The sequence below is a fragment of the Tauraco erythrolophus genome, chromosome Z, assembly GCF_009769465.1.
Source record: "Tauraco erythrolophus isolate bTauEry1 chromosome Z, bTauEry1.pri, whole genome shotgun sequence".
Taxonomy (NCBI): domain Eukaryota; kingdom Metazoa; phylum Chordata; class Aves; order Musophagiformes; family Musophagidae; genus Tauraco; species Tauraco erythrolophus.
Genome location: NC_141496.1, coordinates 30,653,876 through 30,667,517, shown reverse-complemented (window position 1 = coordinate 30,667,517; position 13,642 = coordinate 30,653,876). Strand labels below are relative to the sequence as shown.

Here is a 13,642-nt window from a genome sequence, read left to right as displayed (position 1 = left end):
TTTCTTTCAAATTTTAGAAAGCTTTGGCATCCAGTGTGTTTTACACACGTTTCTGTTACAGTACACCTCATCCCTCAGGGCAGCAGCTGTTCCTTGGGGATGGTTCAGATAACCCAGCATTTTGTTTTAGCTTATTCTAATGCATTTAGATCATATTTCTTATTAGTCAGTTGGTGGTTTAATATGTATTTACTACTTAAGGTATATATTTGTATCTGCGCAGCTGAGAAATAGTAACCTGTTGGCACGACGCCGAGGAATCCCGGAGTGCATTTTACTTGTCACCCAACGAATCACCAAATACCCTGTTCTGGTTGAAAGGATATTGCAATACTCAAAAGGTGAGTAAAAGCTAAAGTGTTCATGTCTGGAATCCTAGTGTGTTTCTAAAGTAAGGAACGTGTGCTGCTACAGTATAACAAAAGATGAAATTGACTGCTCTGTGGAGAACCTGGGCAGCCTAAATATGTACTGTTCAGGCAACTGTCACCTAAACAGTGTGTCTGGCATATGTAGTCTTTGTTAAGGCTGGTCTGTGAAGATTTCCAGTATTCCAGCCAAGTAAGCCATGGAAGTCCAGAGGAGCATACTTGTTTTAGGAAAAGATCTTGATAGAGGATGTGAACTCATTCAGACATGCATCTGCACCTTCTTTGAAATTAATTCCAGTGGAGTCTCTTGTAAGTAGGGCTAGGCAAACATTTTGTAAATTGCTCTCCAGTTTTTCAAACAAAGCTTGAATGACCTCTGGAATTTCGTAGAGCATTTTAGAAATATTAGTAACTTACAGATATTGCTCCCCAAATGGGCAATAAACGAATGTTGTAGAAAGTTGCACATCCAAATGCAGACTCTTTGTGCTTGCAGTCCTGTTTCAAGGGGTTTTTTTACTTAGCCAGAAGAGTAATGTACTATATGATTTACTTAGCCAGTAATTTTTTTAAATGCTAACAGCTCATAAATATGTCAGAAACTATTCAATGTGTTGTTTTGACTAATGAATATATCTGAGGTACATGTCATCTTTTAATAGGCAAGTCAAACAAAGGTAGATGCCTCTAATATTTCTAGTAAATTGATTGCTCGGTTCAGCCTACAGTGACATATTTATCAATTTAAACTTTGCATGTGTTGATCCCAGAAAGTAAGGAATGAGATCTTCTTTTGAGTATGCTGACTACTATCATATTGTTTATTTTTTTGTTTCATAAAGAAGGAACAGAAGAACATAAAGACCTGTGCAAAGCCCTTCATCTAATTAAGGACATGATTGCAGCAGTGGATTTGAAAGTGAATGAATATGAGAAAAAGCAAAAGCTGCTGGAAATTCTCAGCAGAACTGAAAACAAAACATATACAAAGCTGAAAAATGGCCACGTTTTTAGGAAGCAAGACTTGATGAGGAAAGAGAGGATACTTCTTCATGAAGGTTTAGTGTACTGGAAGACAGCGACTGGTCGTTTCAAAGGTATTTTATCTGAGCATTTGCGAACTCTGTGTTTGCAAATGACATATGAAGATGGTTTAGTTTAAGTAGGAAAATACTTTATTACGCTGTATTGCAAGCACGATTTCTGAGGTGACAGTATTGTGGATGTGCCACTAATTGCTAGAAGAGTAGTTCCAGAAGCTGCCATGGTTTGTCGGCAATCCACTGTATATCTGGGTAAGAAGACAAGTTCACATACAAAGTCGTCAGCTGCATTTCTTCTTCCGGTGATCTCCTTTTAGTTCATTGGTTTGCAGTTTCATCCCATAACATAGAGTCTTGACTTGTACTTTTATATTGTTTGCAGTGCTGACCATTGAAAATAATGCATGAAAAATCATGTGCTGTTCTTCAGCGGTGCTGGGACATCCACAGTGGAAAAGAAAACCTGAAGCCACATGTGGCTGGACCCTGATTTTTACATGCAAGCCCACGATTTGATTTTTGGTGTTAACTGCATGTAGAGATTGGGTTTTTTCTGGAGCTTACTAATATTTGCTGTACAACTTCATAAAGTTATCGTTCATCGTTATTCCAGAAATAGTTTTACCAGTGTAATGTTGTGCTGTGAGTATACGTTAGAGTGTAGGCAAAACAAAATTTTTGTGGGATAGTCTTTGCCAAGTTGCCAGTGAATGGTCTGGGGAAACTGTACTGACATTGGAGCGAGGATTTCTTCTTTCCCTAGGCCAGTGCTCCAGCACAGTGCGGCAGGAGGGTGGATAGCAGAACACGTGGTCTTTTGTGGGAGATAAAACTGGCTTGTGGTTGGTTCATCCAGACCATAGGCTAATCTAGATATTTCATGCTTAATTTACTGTAGGATTCTGTGGGATATTTATTGATCAGGGCTTCTCTGTTTTTAAAGATGAAAGAAGTTAACTATATAACCATTATTTTTCTTTTCTCATTTTAAGACACCTTAGCTCTGCTTTTAACTGATGTACTGCTGTTCTTACAAGAAAAAGATCAAAAATACATCTTTGCAGCTGTTGTAAGTATATTATCAGATATTTGAATATACGCATTTCACTTTTATTTGTATATTTCTCAAAAATTAGGTCCTTTCCTAGGTTATTCTCACATAGTTTTTTTTTCTAAAGTCCTGGTAGTTTATTCAGAACAGTAATATGCCAGGATATGGAAAAGTAAGTTTATTTTCAAAATTAAAGATTTTTTTTTAGGAAGAAGGATGAAAATAGCAAAATAATTTTTTTAGTGTCATGCCTCATTTGATTATGAAGGCGGGAAGCAGAGCAAGCTCTTTCAATTATCTAAAATAAATCTTAACTTCTGGTTCTGTAAAACAAAACAGAAGAATAATTTTAACTGCAAATGTAGTAGTAAACACACATAAAATGTATGAAAGATCATGGAGAGAAGTTCCAAAACTATATAAGTACAAACACTGTATGAATACTGTCTCAGTATCATTGAGCCTCTGGGATTTGCTTTTTAGCACATACCCAGTACTTTACTGTTCATAAATGCTATAATGTATTTTAAAAAATAGTTCAAAAAGATGTCTGAATACTCAAAACTTGCAGGCCCTTACACCTGGTGAGAACATACGTAGTCTGACTATACCAGGACTAGAATTAGTCCAATTAATTGAAAAATAGTACTCTCTAGAAGTGTGATATTTTCAGTTGTAAGAGAGTAATTTATTGTTTGCTTGTGCTCTGACTGTTTCCTCCAGGACCAGAAGCCTTCTGTTATCTCCCTTCAGAGGCTCATAGTAAGAGAAGTGGCCAACGAAGAGAGAGGGATGTTTCTGATTAGCGCTTCATCTGCAGGTCCTGAAATGTATGAGGTTCATACCAACTCCAAAGAGGAACGTAACAACTGGATGAGGCATATTCAAGATGCGGTGGAAAGGTAGAGAAAAAGGCTTTGGGTTTTCATCTTGGTAGTCCAAAGCACACGGGAAGTCAGTTGGGTATTTGTGGCAGTGTGCGCTCTGTTGTGCGTTGCACTGGATCCATCCTGTGAGGCTGGGTTTTCCTCTGAGCTCAGGATTCACAGACCCCTAAACCTCACCATCACTTCTGCCAAACTTCCCGTGTTACTTTTGGTTTCCCAGTGAACCAGCCAACTCTTCCCACTCCGTGTTAAATGTCCTTACCAGCCGTTGTAAGCTTCACTCGTCTTTGTCTTTCACACTGGATGCCTTCCAGAGTCCTGCAGGTGTCCATGCAACCATTTTGAGGAAGTCTCCATTCATGCCTATTATCTTGGTGTCTGAACCTTAAGAGCAGCAGAGAACGGATTGCTCTTCATGGGGCCCAGGCTTATTCTTGCTATAGCAAATCTGCACGATGCAGCCTTTCCGGAATTAAAAGGAGTCCTTCAGTCTGGTTTGTGTCCATTTACTGCTGTTTAAAGAAGGAGACAAATGACATGCTTCTGAATTGTAACGAAAGTTAGTGTTGATGTTGTGTTCCGTTTATTATGAACACAACACTGTGCTGAAGATAAATTTATGACATGCAGATTTTGCTTTAGCATAGAATCATAGAATGGTTTGGGTTGGAAGGGATGTTAAAGATGCTCTAGTTCCAGCCCCCCTGCCACGGGCAGGAACACCTTCCACTAGATCAGGTTGCTCAAAGCCACAGCCAACCTGGCCTTGAAAACACTGCCAGGGATGGGGCATCCACAGCTTCTCTGGGCAACCTGTTCCGGTGCGTCACCATGCTCAGAGGGAAGAGTTTCTTCCTTAAATCTAGTTGAAATCTACCCTCTTTCAGTTTAAAGCCATTGCCCCTTTTCCTATCACTATAATACCCTTGTAAAAAGCCCCTCTCCAGCTTTCCTGTAGGCCCTCTTAAAGTACTGAAAGGCTGCTAGAAGGTCCCTCTGGAGCCTTCTCTTCTCCAGGCTGAACAACTCCAACTCTCTCAGCTTGTCTCCATAGGAGAGGTGCTCCAGCCCTTGGATCAGGAAGGACCTGCATGGCCCTTCTCTGGACTTGCTTCAGCAGCTCCATGTCCTTCTTGTGTTGGGGACTCCAGAGCTGAACACAGTATTCCAGGTGGGGTCTCACGAGAGCAGAGTAGAGGGGCAGAATCACCTTCCTCAACCTGCTGGCCACGCTTCTTTTGATGCAGCCCAGGATTACGGTTGGCTTTCTGGGCTGCCAGCACACGTTGCTGGCTCATGTTGAACTTATCAACTTTATCTGCCTTTGTTTGTCTTTCATGTTTGAAGTTGTCCAGAGGAAGAAGAAGAAGGAAAAATGAGTGAATCTGATGAAGACAGACGTATTGCTGAGGCCAAAGCATCCAGAATTCAGAAATGTCAAGGTGCAATACCTTTTCTGCCGCTGTGAGAACTCTTACATCCTGAGAGTTTAGGATGAATAATGCACCTATACTGGCTGGTGGGTTCAGAGTGGCTCGATAGACAGGGTCAGAGTGGAGAAAGCTGGAGTGCTCTGATGGTATAATGTGAGTTTATTGAAAGAGACTCATTTTTTTTCCCAACACTTTATATTTTTGCTACATTAGCGTGAGTACAAAAGAAAAATAAAAATGGATGCTTTCAGAATAAACAGTGAATTTTCCAGATTAGCATCGGGACCAAGTAGTTTGCTGTTTGTGGAAATATCTCAAATATTTACGACTTGTGTGGCTTTGTTCGTGTTTATGGATTTCATCCTTCGCTGATACTATTTTTAACTGAAAACATAGCAAATAGAGATAAATTCTGCTTCTTTGGTTCCCCTGCACCTAACTTCCACATCTTTGTGCTGCTCCGAGGAGAGAGATTCCAGCAATGTCTTTCCTGTAGAGAGCCTCTGCTGAAAGTAGATGTTCCTGTTTGATGTTAAGGCACTGAATCAGTGCATCTCCTGGCTACCTGAGCCAAGTGCTTTTCCAGCATTGATCATTGTGAGTGCAACAGGAGGTAGCTGAGGGCCCCAGAGTGAAGTCAAGGCCACCTCATCAGGCTAGGGCACTGGCCTGGCCCTCTGCCAGTGTCTGTGACAGCTTTAATTAGGGTGGGCTATGGGATGAATTTGGTTCCTGGACGCTTAGAAAAGGCCCAGCTCAAGTTAGCAATGTCTATATGGCATAAGGATTAGAAGGGTGAATGGGGAACATGCTTTGCCTGCAAGATAAAAAATGTTAATACAGTGTTCAATTTTGGTTGACAGAATCATTGAGTAACCAGGACCAGCAGATCTGTAGTCATTTGGAAGAGAAGTTGCATATCTACGCAGAACTGGGAGATATGAGTGGGTTTGAGGATGTTCATGTAGAACCTCACCTCCTCATCAAACCTGATTCTGGAGAAACTCCACAGGCTGCTTCATTGCTGGCAGCAGCACTGAGAGAAGGTGAGTTTGAGTGGCAGAATTGGACTGGTGGTTCTTTGCGTGGGCAGGTATTTCCAGGTAACAAAGCACAGCCGTGTTGCCTTGTGCTGTGATTCTATCAAGTCTCGAGAACTGGCAGCATCAAAACTTGGCAAAGGGCATCGTAGAGAAGTTTCTTGAGTTTATACTTGTCAGATGCACAAGGTGGTACCTGCCAGGTTGTGAGATAAGGGATATGTTTAGTCCATAACATCATATATAAGCAGGGAGGGACATGGTGTTAGGTTGCACCTGAGGATTGTTACCTTAGCTCTTCCTTGCAGTACAACCCTGTGAAGCAGATCATAGGATGCAGTATGATATTCTGTCTTGTCCCTAACCTTTATCTACTGTGGTCGATTTGATGACAGATCAGAATCATGTAGGGTTATATACAGAGCAAACTGCGGATAATCATGGCAGATCTGCCAAGAAACAGCTGCCAGAATTGCTGTAGGAGCTACGTTTTTTCTGCGTACTATTGAACAGAGAGATGATAGCCTTCTGCTACTTACAGTGCTGTCTTCTGAAGGAAGAAAGGGAATGGTATTTATGGATACTTTGCCTAGCTGGAAGTTCAGCCAAACTCCTGCTAAATTTGGCTGAAGAGAGTCCTGGTAAACTGAGCCTTATCCAGCGTAAGCTGTTTACTCTTTGAGAATAACTACAAAATTTCAGCGTCACCTAGATTGAGAGCTGTGGGCTAACAACCACGTTTCAACTGATAAAGCAGTGAAGGTTGGTCTCCATCATCATTATGAAGTCAGAGAGCATTTTATTGATAAAACTGATAAAACTTGGGTAGGCAATATAAGTCAGTGATGCAATAGTAATTGTCATTTCAGCTGAAATGGCAGCCTATAGTTGCACATCTTATTCTACCCACTTTTAATTTTCACTTTCTGTCAAGCTAATGTTGATGTTAATGATGTCTCGGATTTCAGGACTCTTCAGCACACTGTAAAGAATTTACAATTGTTTGCACTGTAGGCAATTTGTGGGAATTGTTTTCCAGAACAGAAACACTAAGTTCCTGAGCTAATAGCAGACTTTATAGGAATAAAGAATTGCCCATGGTAGAGAAGGATAGAATTAGGGAGTGCTTAAGCAAATTGGATATACACAGATCAATGCGATGAGACGAGATAAATCCAACTGCTCAGGGAGCTGGCCAGTGTCATAGTGAGGCTGCTTTCTATGTTCTTGGAAAGGTCACAGTGATTAGGAGAGGTTCCTGATGACTTGAAGAAGGCAAGCATCACACCCCTCTTCAAGAAGAAATATATAGGGAACTACAAAGTAGTCAGCCTCATTGCTATCTCTGAGACAGTGGCAGAGCAAATACTCCTGGAAGCTATTATCAAGAACATGAAGGTCAAGAAGATGACTGGAACAGCTGGCATGGATTCATCAAGGGCAAATTGTGTCTGACAAACCTGATGGGTTTTGCGATGAGAAGAGAGCAGTGCATATTGTTTACCTTGACATCTGCAAGGCATTCAACATTGTCTGCAGTGGCTGTAGTATCCTTACAGATGAACTGGTGAGATTTGGACTGCATAACTGGGTGCAAAATTGGCAGGACTGCTTGGCTGAAAGGATTGTGATCAGTGATACGGTGTCTCTCTGGCAACATGTTATTAAGAAATTCTCTTAGAGATGGATCCTGAGACCAATACTGTTCTACATATTTATTAATGAAGTTAACCAAGGGATTGAGTACACTCTGAGCTAATTCGTGGCTGTCACCAAATGAGGCGGGGTGATCAATGTGCTGGAGACACCTCTGCAGACTGGGAAAATGGGCTAAGAGAAACAACTGGAAATTTGACAAAGATAAGTGCAGTCCCGCATCTGGGATAGTGTAATCCCATGTGTTGGTACTGGCTGGACACTGACTAGACAGAAGATAGCTTGGCAGAAGGACCTGGGAGTCCTACTTGACAGCAGGTTGACCATGAGACAGCAAAGTGTCTTTGTGGCAAAGAAGGCTGAACTCCCTCCCAGGCTGCTGCTTTAGGAGGAGAGTTGTCAGCAGGTTGAGGAAGGCGGTGCTTCCTCTACTCACCCCTGGTGAGTCCTGTCTGGAGTACTGTGACCAGTGCTGGGCTACCTTGAAGAGAGACATTGGCAAACCAGAGCAAATACAGTGAAGGGCACCAAGATGACTAGGGGGCTGGAGCATATAACATCTGAGAGACTGAGATAGTTGGTCTGTTCAGCCTTGAGAGAAGAAGACTTGGAGGGATCTCATTGCTGTCCTCAGCTGCTTAACAGGAGTATACAGAGAAGTGAGATTTTCCTGGAGGCATATGGTGGTAGGATGAGAGGCAACAGGTGCAAGTTGGAACATTCCAATTAAATGAAAAGAAAAATTATATACTGTGAGGGTGGTCAAAAAGCAGAATAGGTTTCCCAGAGACGCTATGAAGCCTCCGTCTTTAGAGATGTTAAAAGCTCGTCTCTGCAAATTTCTGAGCAACTCAGTTTCTACCAGCTTTGAGCAGGGTGTTGGACCAGATGATCTCCAAAACTCTCTTCCAACCTAAACTATGCTATGATTCTATGTCATTGATTTGTGCATTAAGGAGCTATTTAAGGGGCCTCTGTCATTCTACATATTTCCTCTCTAGTTGAAAGTCTCCATGTTGCTGTAACAATGTCACTAGGGAGTGAAACAGACAGATCACCAGAGGAAAGTGTTGAGGAATTAAGTGTGAAGCATGGATTTAGTGCCAATGAAATCTTGGAATCTCTTCCTAGTGGTGAGTAAAATTTGATGCTTTTACATATTCAGAGAGCTAAAATAATTGATACCGAATTGGTTTTTTGGGAAGCTTTCTCAGTCTGTGGCAGAATCAATAGAAAATAATGTAATAAAAGTTGTCTTTGGGCAAATGCTCAGACAGTGTAAGTTGTCGTATAACTTCATTGAAGTAAATGGACTGTTTGCACTCAGTGCACTTTTTCCATAGCACATGCCTGCATTCAGCAATATTGAGTCAAGGTTTGCATATCTCCATGCACTTTCTCATCATTGTTGCTCAGCTCCACAGCAAATCTATGTTGCAGTATGGGCCATTTCCGAAGTCAGCCAATTTTTGTCAGAAGGCCTGAAAACCAGGATTGACATTCCAATAATTTAAACTGTAAAAGCTATAGCATGGATTTCTTGCAACAAAAATGCATATAAAGTCTTGTAAAAACCATTGCTGCAGAACATTTTTAGTGATATGGCTATACGTATCTACAAACTTTCCTAAGTAAACACTACTAATTTTTAAGGTAGGAAGACTGGATTGTCCCAGCTGTACCATCCAGGCTTCCAAATTTGTTTTTCCCCGGCCTAGAATCCGTGGTGTAACTCCAAATTACTTAAATCTCTATTTTCAGTGTCCTGTGAGTAGCTGTAAAAAAGTTTACCATTTGTTTGTCTAGTCAGAATAAGCTTCGATAACTTTCTGTTGCATTTTATTGGGGCTTTATTTGTTACATGCAGAAATAAAAGAAGTTGAAGAATCATCTGAAGTTGATCTTGGTGTTGAAAAGGAAATGGCAAGTGCCAGTCTAGAGGATAAGGTATTGTAACTGATTTTTCTTCCTATGTTGCACATAGCACGCTGGGCACTGGGAATGTAAATGCTGTCTAAATTTTTATGGAGTATCTAAAGACTGCTCCAAGACACAAAGCATGGGATAGCCACATTTCATGCAAATCCAGATAATTCAATTCAATAGATGTCACTCCAATTAATAATTAATTTTAAATTGAAAACACAGATCCATTTTCCTGTCAGGCTTACAGATCGGTGGGTTGTAGTAACAGCCACAATGTTTTTATACCACTTGTATGGGCCACTTAAGAGCCTGGTTCTATGCTGTCATCATTCAATACATCCATCTCTATGGAGCTGACAATAGTATTTCCTCTACTCCTTCCTCCCATTCACAGGATAATGAAAGTCTTCTGCAATGACAGAGACCTCAGCTAATGTACAGAAGAGTTATACATTGGAAGAACTTCGTCCTGAGAACAAGCACATAAAATAGGATGGATTGTCTTATACCAGCATGCTTCAGAATTTTGAATTAAACCAAAATGGCGCAGTTAGAGAGTAGAAGAGAAACTGCCCATTTTTCAAGTCCTATGACTCATAAGCAAGTCTGGGAAAAAAGCAGAATCAAAAGTCAGTTCTGGGCAAAATTAAGAGTAGCAAATTTTGTGTAGCAGCAGAATGTTGGAGTAAGAGCAGTATGAATTACTGTGTGGAAATAAACTGAACTGTAATTGTGGAGTCCTTAGGTGAAGCAGCAGGACCACAACAGGAATAAAGGGAAGAGATGAGAATAGAAGATACATGGCTTGAAATGGAAAGCAAAGTTTGCTAGAAAAGGAGATAGCATTAGCATACTGTCTTTGCATCAGATCTGAAATAGGGCTTGTGTGCCTGAAACCTTGGGTTTGGTTGTTTTGTTTGGTTTTTTCCTAGCTATTTCTGGAAGACTCTTGTTAATACACTAATCTCCCTATAACCGTGCCTCATGTTCAGCTCTAGGTCATCTTACTTACCAGACTGCTGTGTTAGAAGGGAGTAGGAGAAAGAGTGTGTGTGGAAAAAATGTGATGAAAATGAAAGTCCGAGTGAGGAAGCACAGAAGCTAGGTGACGGGAAATAAAAGAACCTAAGAGAGGATAGAGGGGCTCAACTCTAGCCTATTAAAAGTTCCAGTAGCTCCACATGAAAACATTGCTGTTGGGGCTATAGAGAAGACAGAGCCAGGCTTTTTTCTCAGAGGTGTGCAGCAAAAGGATCAGCATCCAAGATTACAAGTTGCAGCAAGGGAAATTCTGACTGTATATAAGGAAAAAAATTCACCTTGAGGGTAATTAAGCAGAAGCAGATTGTCCGGAGAGGCGAGGTCTCCATCTTTGGGGCTTTAACTCAGATTTGACTGGAGAAGGCTCTGAGCAAATTTATGGAACTTTGAAGCTAGTCCTGCTTTTTGCTGCAGCTGGACTAGAGGGATCTGCAGCAAACTCTTCCACCTTAATTTGTTCTGGTCGGGCCTATTACTTGGGTGAGACTCGTGTCGCGTCTTTCCTTGTCAAAATCAGACTTAACCAGGAGGTGGCAGAACGAGCAAACAAAAGAAGCAAGGCAAGGGCTCTCAGGGGCGGAGGATGTCTTCCTGCCAGGCTTTTGACCCTGAGTGTGCAGCCCTGGGGTTGTGCCGTGGCAGCACTGGACTCAGACCAGCTAGCCTAGGAAACGAGAAGCCAGAAAGACAGAATGAAAGCCCTCAGCTTGAGGGTTAAATGCTGACCAAGCTTCAGAAGGAAGATTGTTGCCTGTGCAACACGTGGAGTCCCAAGCAGGCAGCAATGGGAGGTGGTCCTCATCTTGTCCCCCCTGCTCCTGCCTTCTCATCGCATCTCAGGGGGCTGCCTGAGGCACTGTGCACTGTGGATCTGCCCTGGGATCTGACCATCCTCGTCTCCACTGCTGCTCATCGCTCTGAACCAAGGTGCTAGGGAAGAGTGGCAGGGAGGTGACGGTGGCCCATAGCATGGCTTAAACACCTGAATGTATTGCTTCTGGGTGAGGCGAACTTACAGGGGTAGCCACTTGCTACCGCTTGGCCATGCCAAAGCCAGCTAAGCCTTCAACGTATACCTCCTTTATTAAATTAAAAAGAGCCTTAAAAACTGAAGGAAACCCACTCTTGTTCAGCGTTCAGGCTCTCCTTTGTACACTCACTCTTGCTCAGCCTACCAGCGTCTCCTTCTCCTTTCTCTCCCTCTTGGCCCTGCTCTTCCTCCTTGCCTGCTGCTCATCTTGGCTGACCATCAAAGGGAAAGTGGAGCTCCTTTGTGTCAGTCCTTGTGCTGCACAGAGGCATCCGTGCAAAGTCCTCTGCTTCTCACAGTAGAGCTGAGCAGTTATGTGGCTGTGAGGAGTGGAGGAGGAGGTGAAGAAGTGGAGAGAGAATGGAGGAAAATGCTGAAGGGAGATACTGAGAGAGGGGGAGAGAGAGCAGAGGAAATGCTGCAGCTGGAGCTCCTTGTCCCCTAGCTTGTCTGCATTGAGCTGTATTTCGGGGCCTGGCCTTTTTCATCTTCTTTTTTGGTTATCACAGCTAAACGGAGCAGCTGCTTTTCTCTCAGTGGTGGAAAATGAGACTCAGTAGAGAACTTAAGAGAATCTGAGAGAGTGCAAATATTCCCCAAGCCCTCCTCTGCTCCTCTGAAAAAAAAAATTTAAAAAAAGGGAAGAATCATACAGGAAGTCTTTTCAGCGTAGCCTCAGAAGGGATTGTGTTTTATTTCTCCACTGTTTCACCTTATCCTTCTCAGAGGAGCCTTTCTTCATGCGGAAGGGATTATGGGTGGCTTCACCCCATAAATTTAGAAAGCTTCTTAGGAAAAGAGAGCAGGGTGGAAAGTGTGAAGTGGCCAATCCTCGCTGCAGCGGACAACAGCAACCACGCTGGTGCATTTTGCAGAGCGCAGTGGGCACGCAGCCTTTGCTCAGCACATCTGAGGCATTCCCTGCAACCCGCTAATGTGACCTCTAGCTTCTTGCTGCATTAATATCTCCGTTTTTGAAGAGTCTATAAGTTTAATTCTGCTATAAGTTACCTAAACCCACTGCGCTGTGTATACAGAAGACTGGTTACTGTATTTCTAAACTGTCAAGTAAACAAAGAATGATTGGAAACGTCTTTTCTGTGTAGCATTAGTCAGGAGAGGATTAAAATTGTGGATGAAATATTTTTGTTTTTACAGTTGTCCTTAGAATCTCTGGTGATTTCCACGGAAACTCCAGCGTGGATGAATTATTAGTCTTCGTAGGTTATTGCTTCAGTCTTTTTTCACATACCCACAAAAAGGTTTGATCAGCACTGCGTGTATTAGTGATATGAACATCTCCTCTAGTTTAAAAAAAATTAAATAAAATTAGCTAGATGATACAATTCTAAAGTCAAAAACTACTTTTTAAAGCAACATGTGTTTATTTTAGGAAGGAAGTATGAGTTTCCCAGGATCTGCAGGGACAGAGGTGAGTTTATTTAAAGTCCAGACAGAATGTAGTAACTATTTAGGTAACAGTGATGAAACCTTTGAAAATCCTTCTCTTTTATTTTCTAGGTTGTACAAGCTATCCAGAACGTAACCCGTCTCTTGTACAGCATACAGGTGACTACTCCACTGCTAACTTTGTAAATAGTCTTAATAATTTACCTCGTAAGGTTTGTTTTCATCTTGCCCTGCTTTTAGACATTATGTCTGTCAGTGAATACTTATCTCTACTGACTGTTGCAAAAGTTGTTGTATAGTATATTTTTATTCTACATCAGTGGTAGGCTTCTTTTAATAATTGAAGAATGCTTGGCCACTTGGAGATCAATCCCTTCCAAAAAACTGATGTGGGTACAGTCCAAAAATCTAGGGAGAAAGAAAAATGATGGCTCTAACTGAACTGATGTCTTTCATGTACTAATTTCTGAAATCATAGTTCAAAATATTGAAAAAAAAATTAGTGTTTTGTTTAGAATATTCTCCTGGCTACTGGTAAACGGTGCCTCTGCCACTTAGGTAGCAAACTCAACCCATTTTAGATATTTCAATCTCAGTTACATATTGTGTATATTCTGTGGGGCCTTAGTCTGAAGTTTTTGCCTCTTTCATGTGAAGCTTGAATGTTTTAACTTATTTTTTTCTTATTTAGATGCAGTTTTACGATTTTACTTTTCAAATGTTTCATTTGAGTATGTTTAATTTTTAGACCCTC

General features: G+C 41.6%; 1 protein-coding gene across 1 annotated transcript in view; it reads left to right on the top strand.

Moving 5' to 3' along the window:
• ARHGEF28 (Rho guanine nucleotide exchange factor 28) overlaps nucleotides 1-13,642 on the top strand; it is a 62,678-nt gene that overhangs the window by 26,924 nt on the left and 22,112 nt on the right. The window contains exons 16-25 of the mRNA XM_086629005.1: nucleotides 224-341; nucleotides 1,214-1,468; nucleotides 2,407-2,483; nucleotides 3,189-3,367; nucleotides 4,700-4,794; nucleotides 5,649-5,831; nucleotides 8,483-8,614; nucleotides 9,349-9,428; nucleotides 12,872-12,910; nucleotides 13,000-13,047. Of these exons, the coding sequence (XP_086485131.1) occupies nucleotides 224-341; nucleotides 1,214-1,468; nucleotides 2,407-2,483; nucleotides 3,189-3,367; nucleotides 4,700-4,794; nucleotides 5,649-5,831; nucleotides 8,483-8,614; nucleotides 9,349-9,428; nucleotides 12,872-12,910; nucleotides 13,000-13,047 (1,206 nt within the window). The remainder of the gene's footprint in view (nucleotides 1-223; nucleotides 342-1,213; nucleotides 1,469-2,406; nucleotides 2,484-3,188; nucleotides 3,368-4,699; nucleotides 4,795-5,648; nucleotides 5,832-8,482; nucleotides 8,615-9,348; nucleotides 9,429-12,871; nucleotides 12,911-12,999; nucleotides 13,048-13,642) is intronic.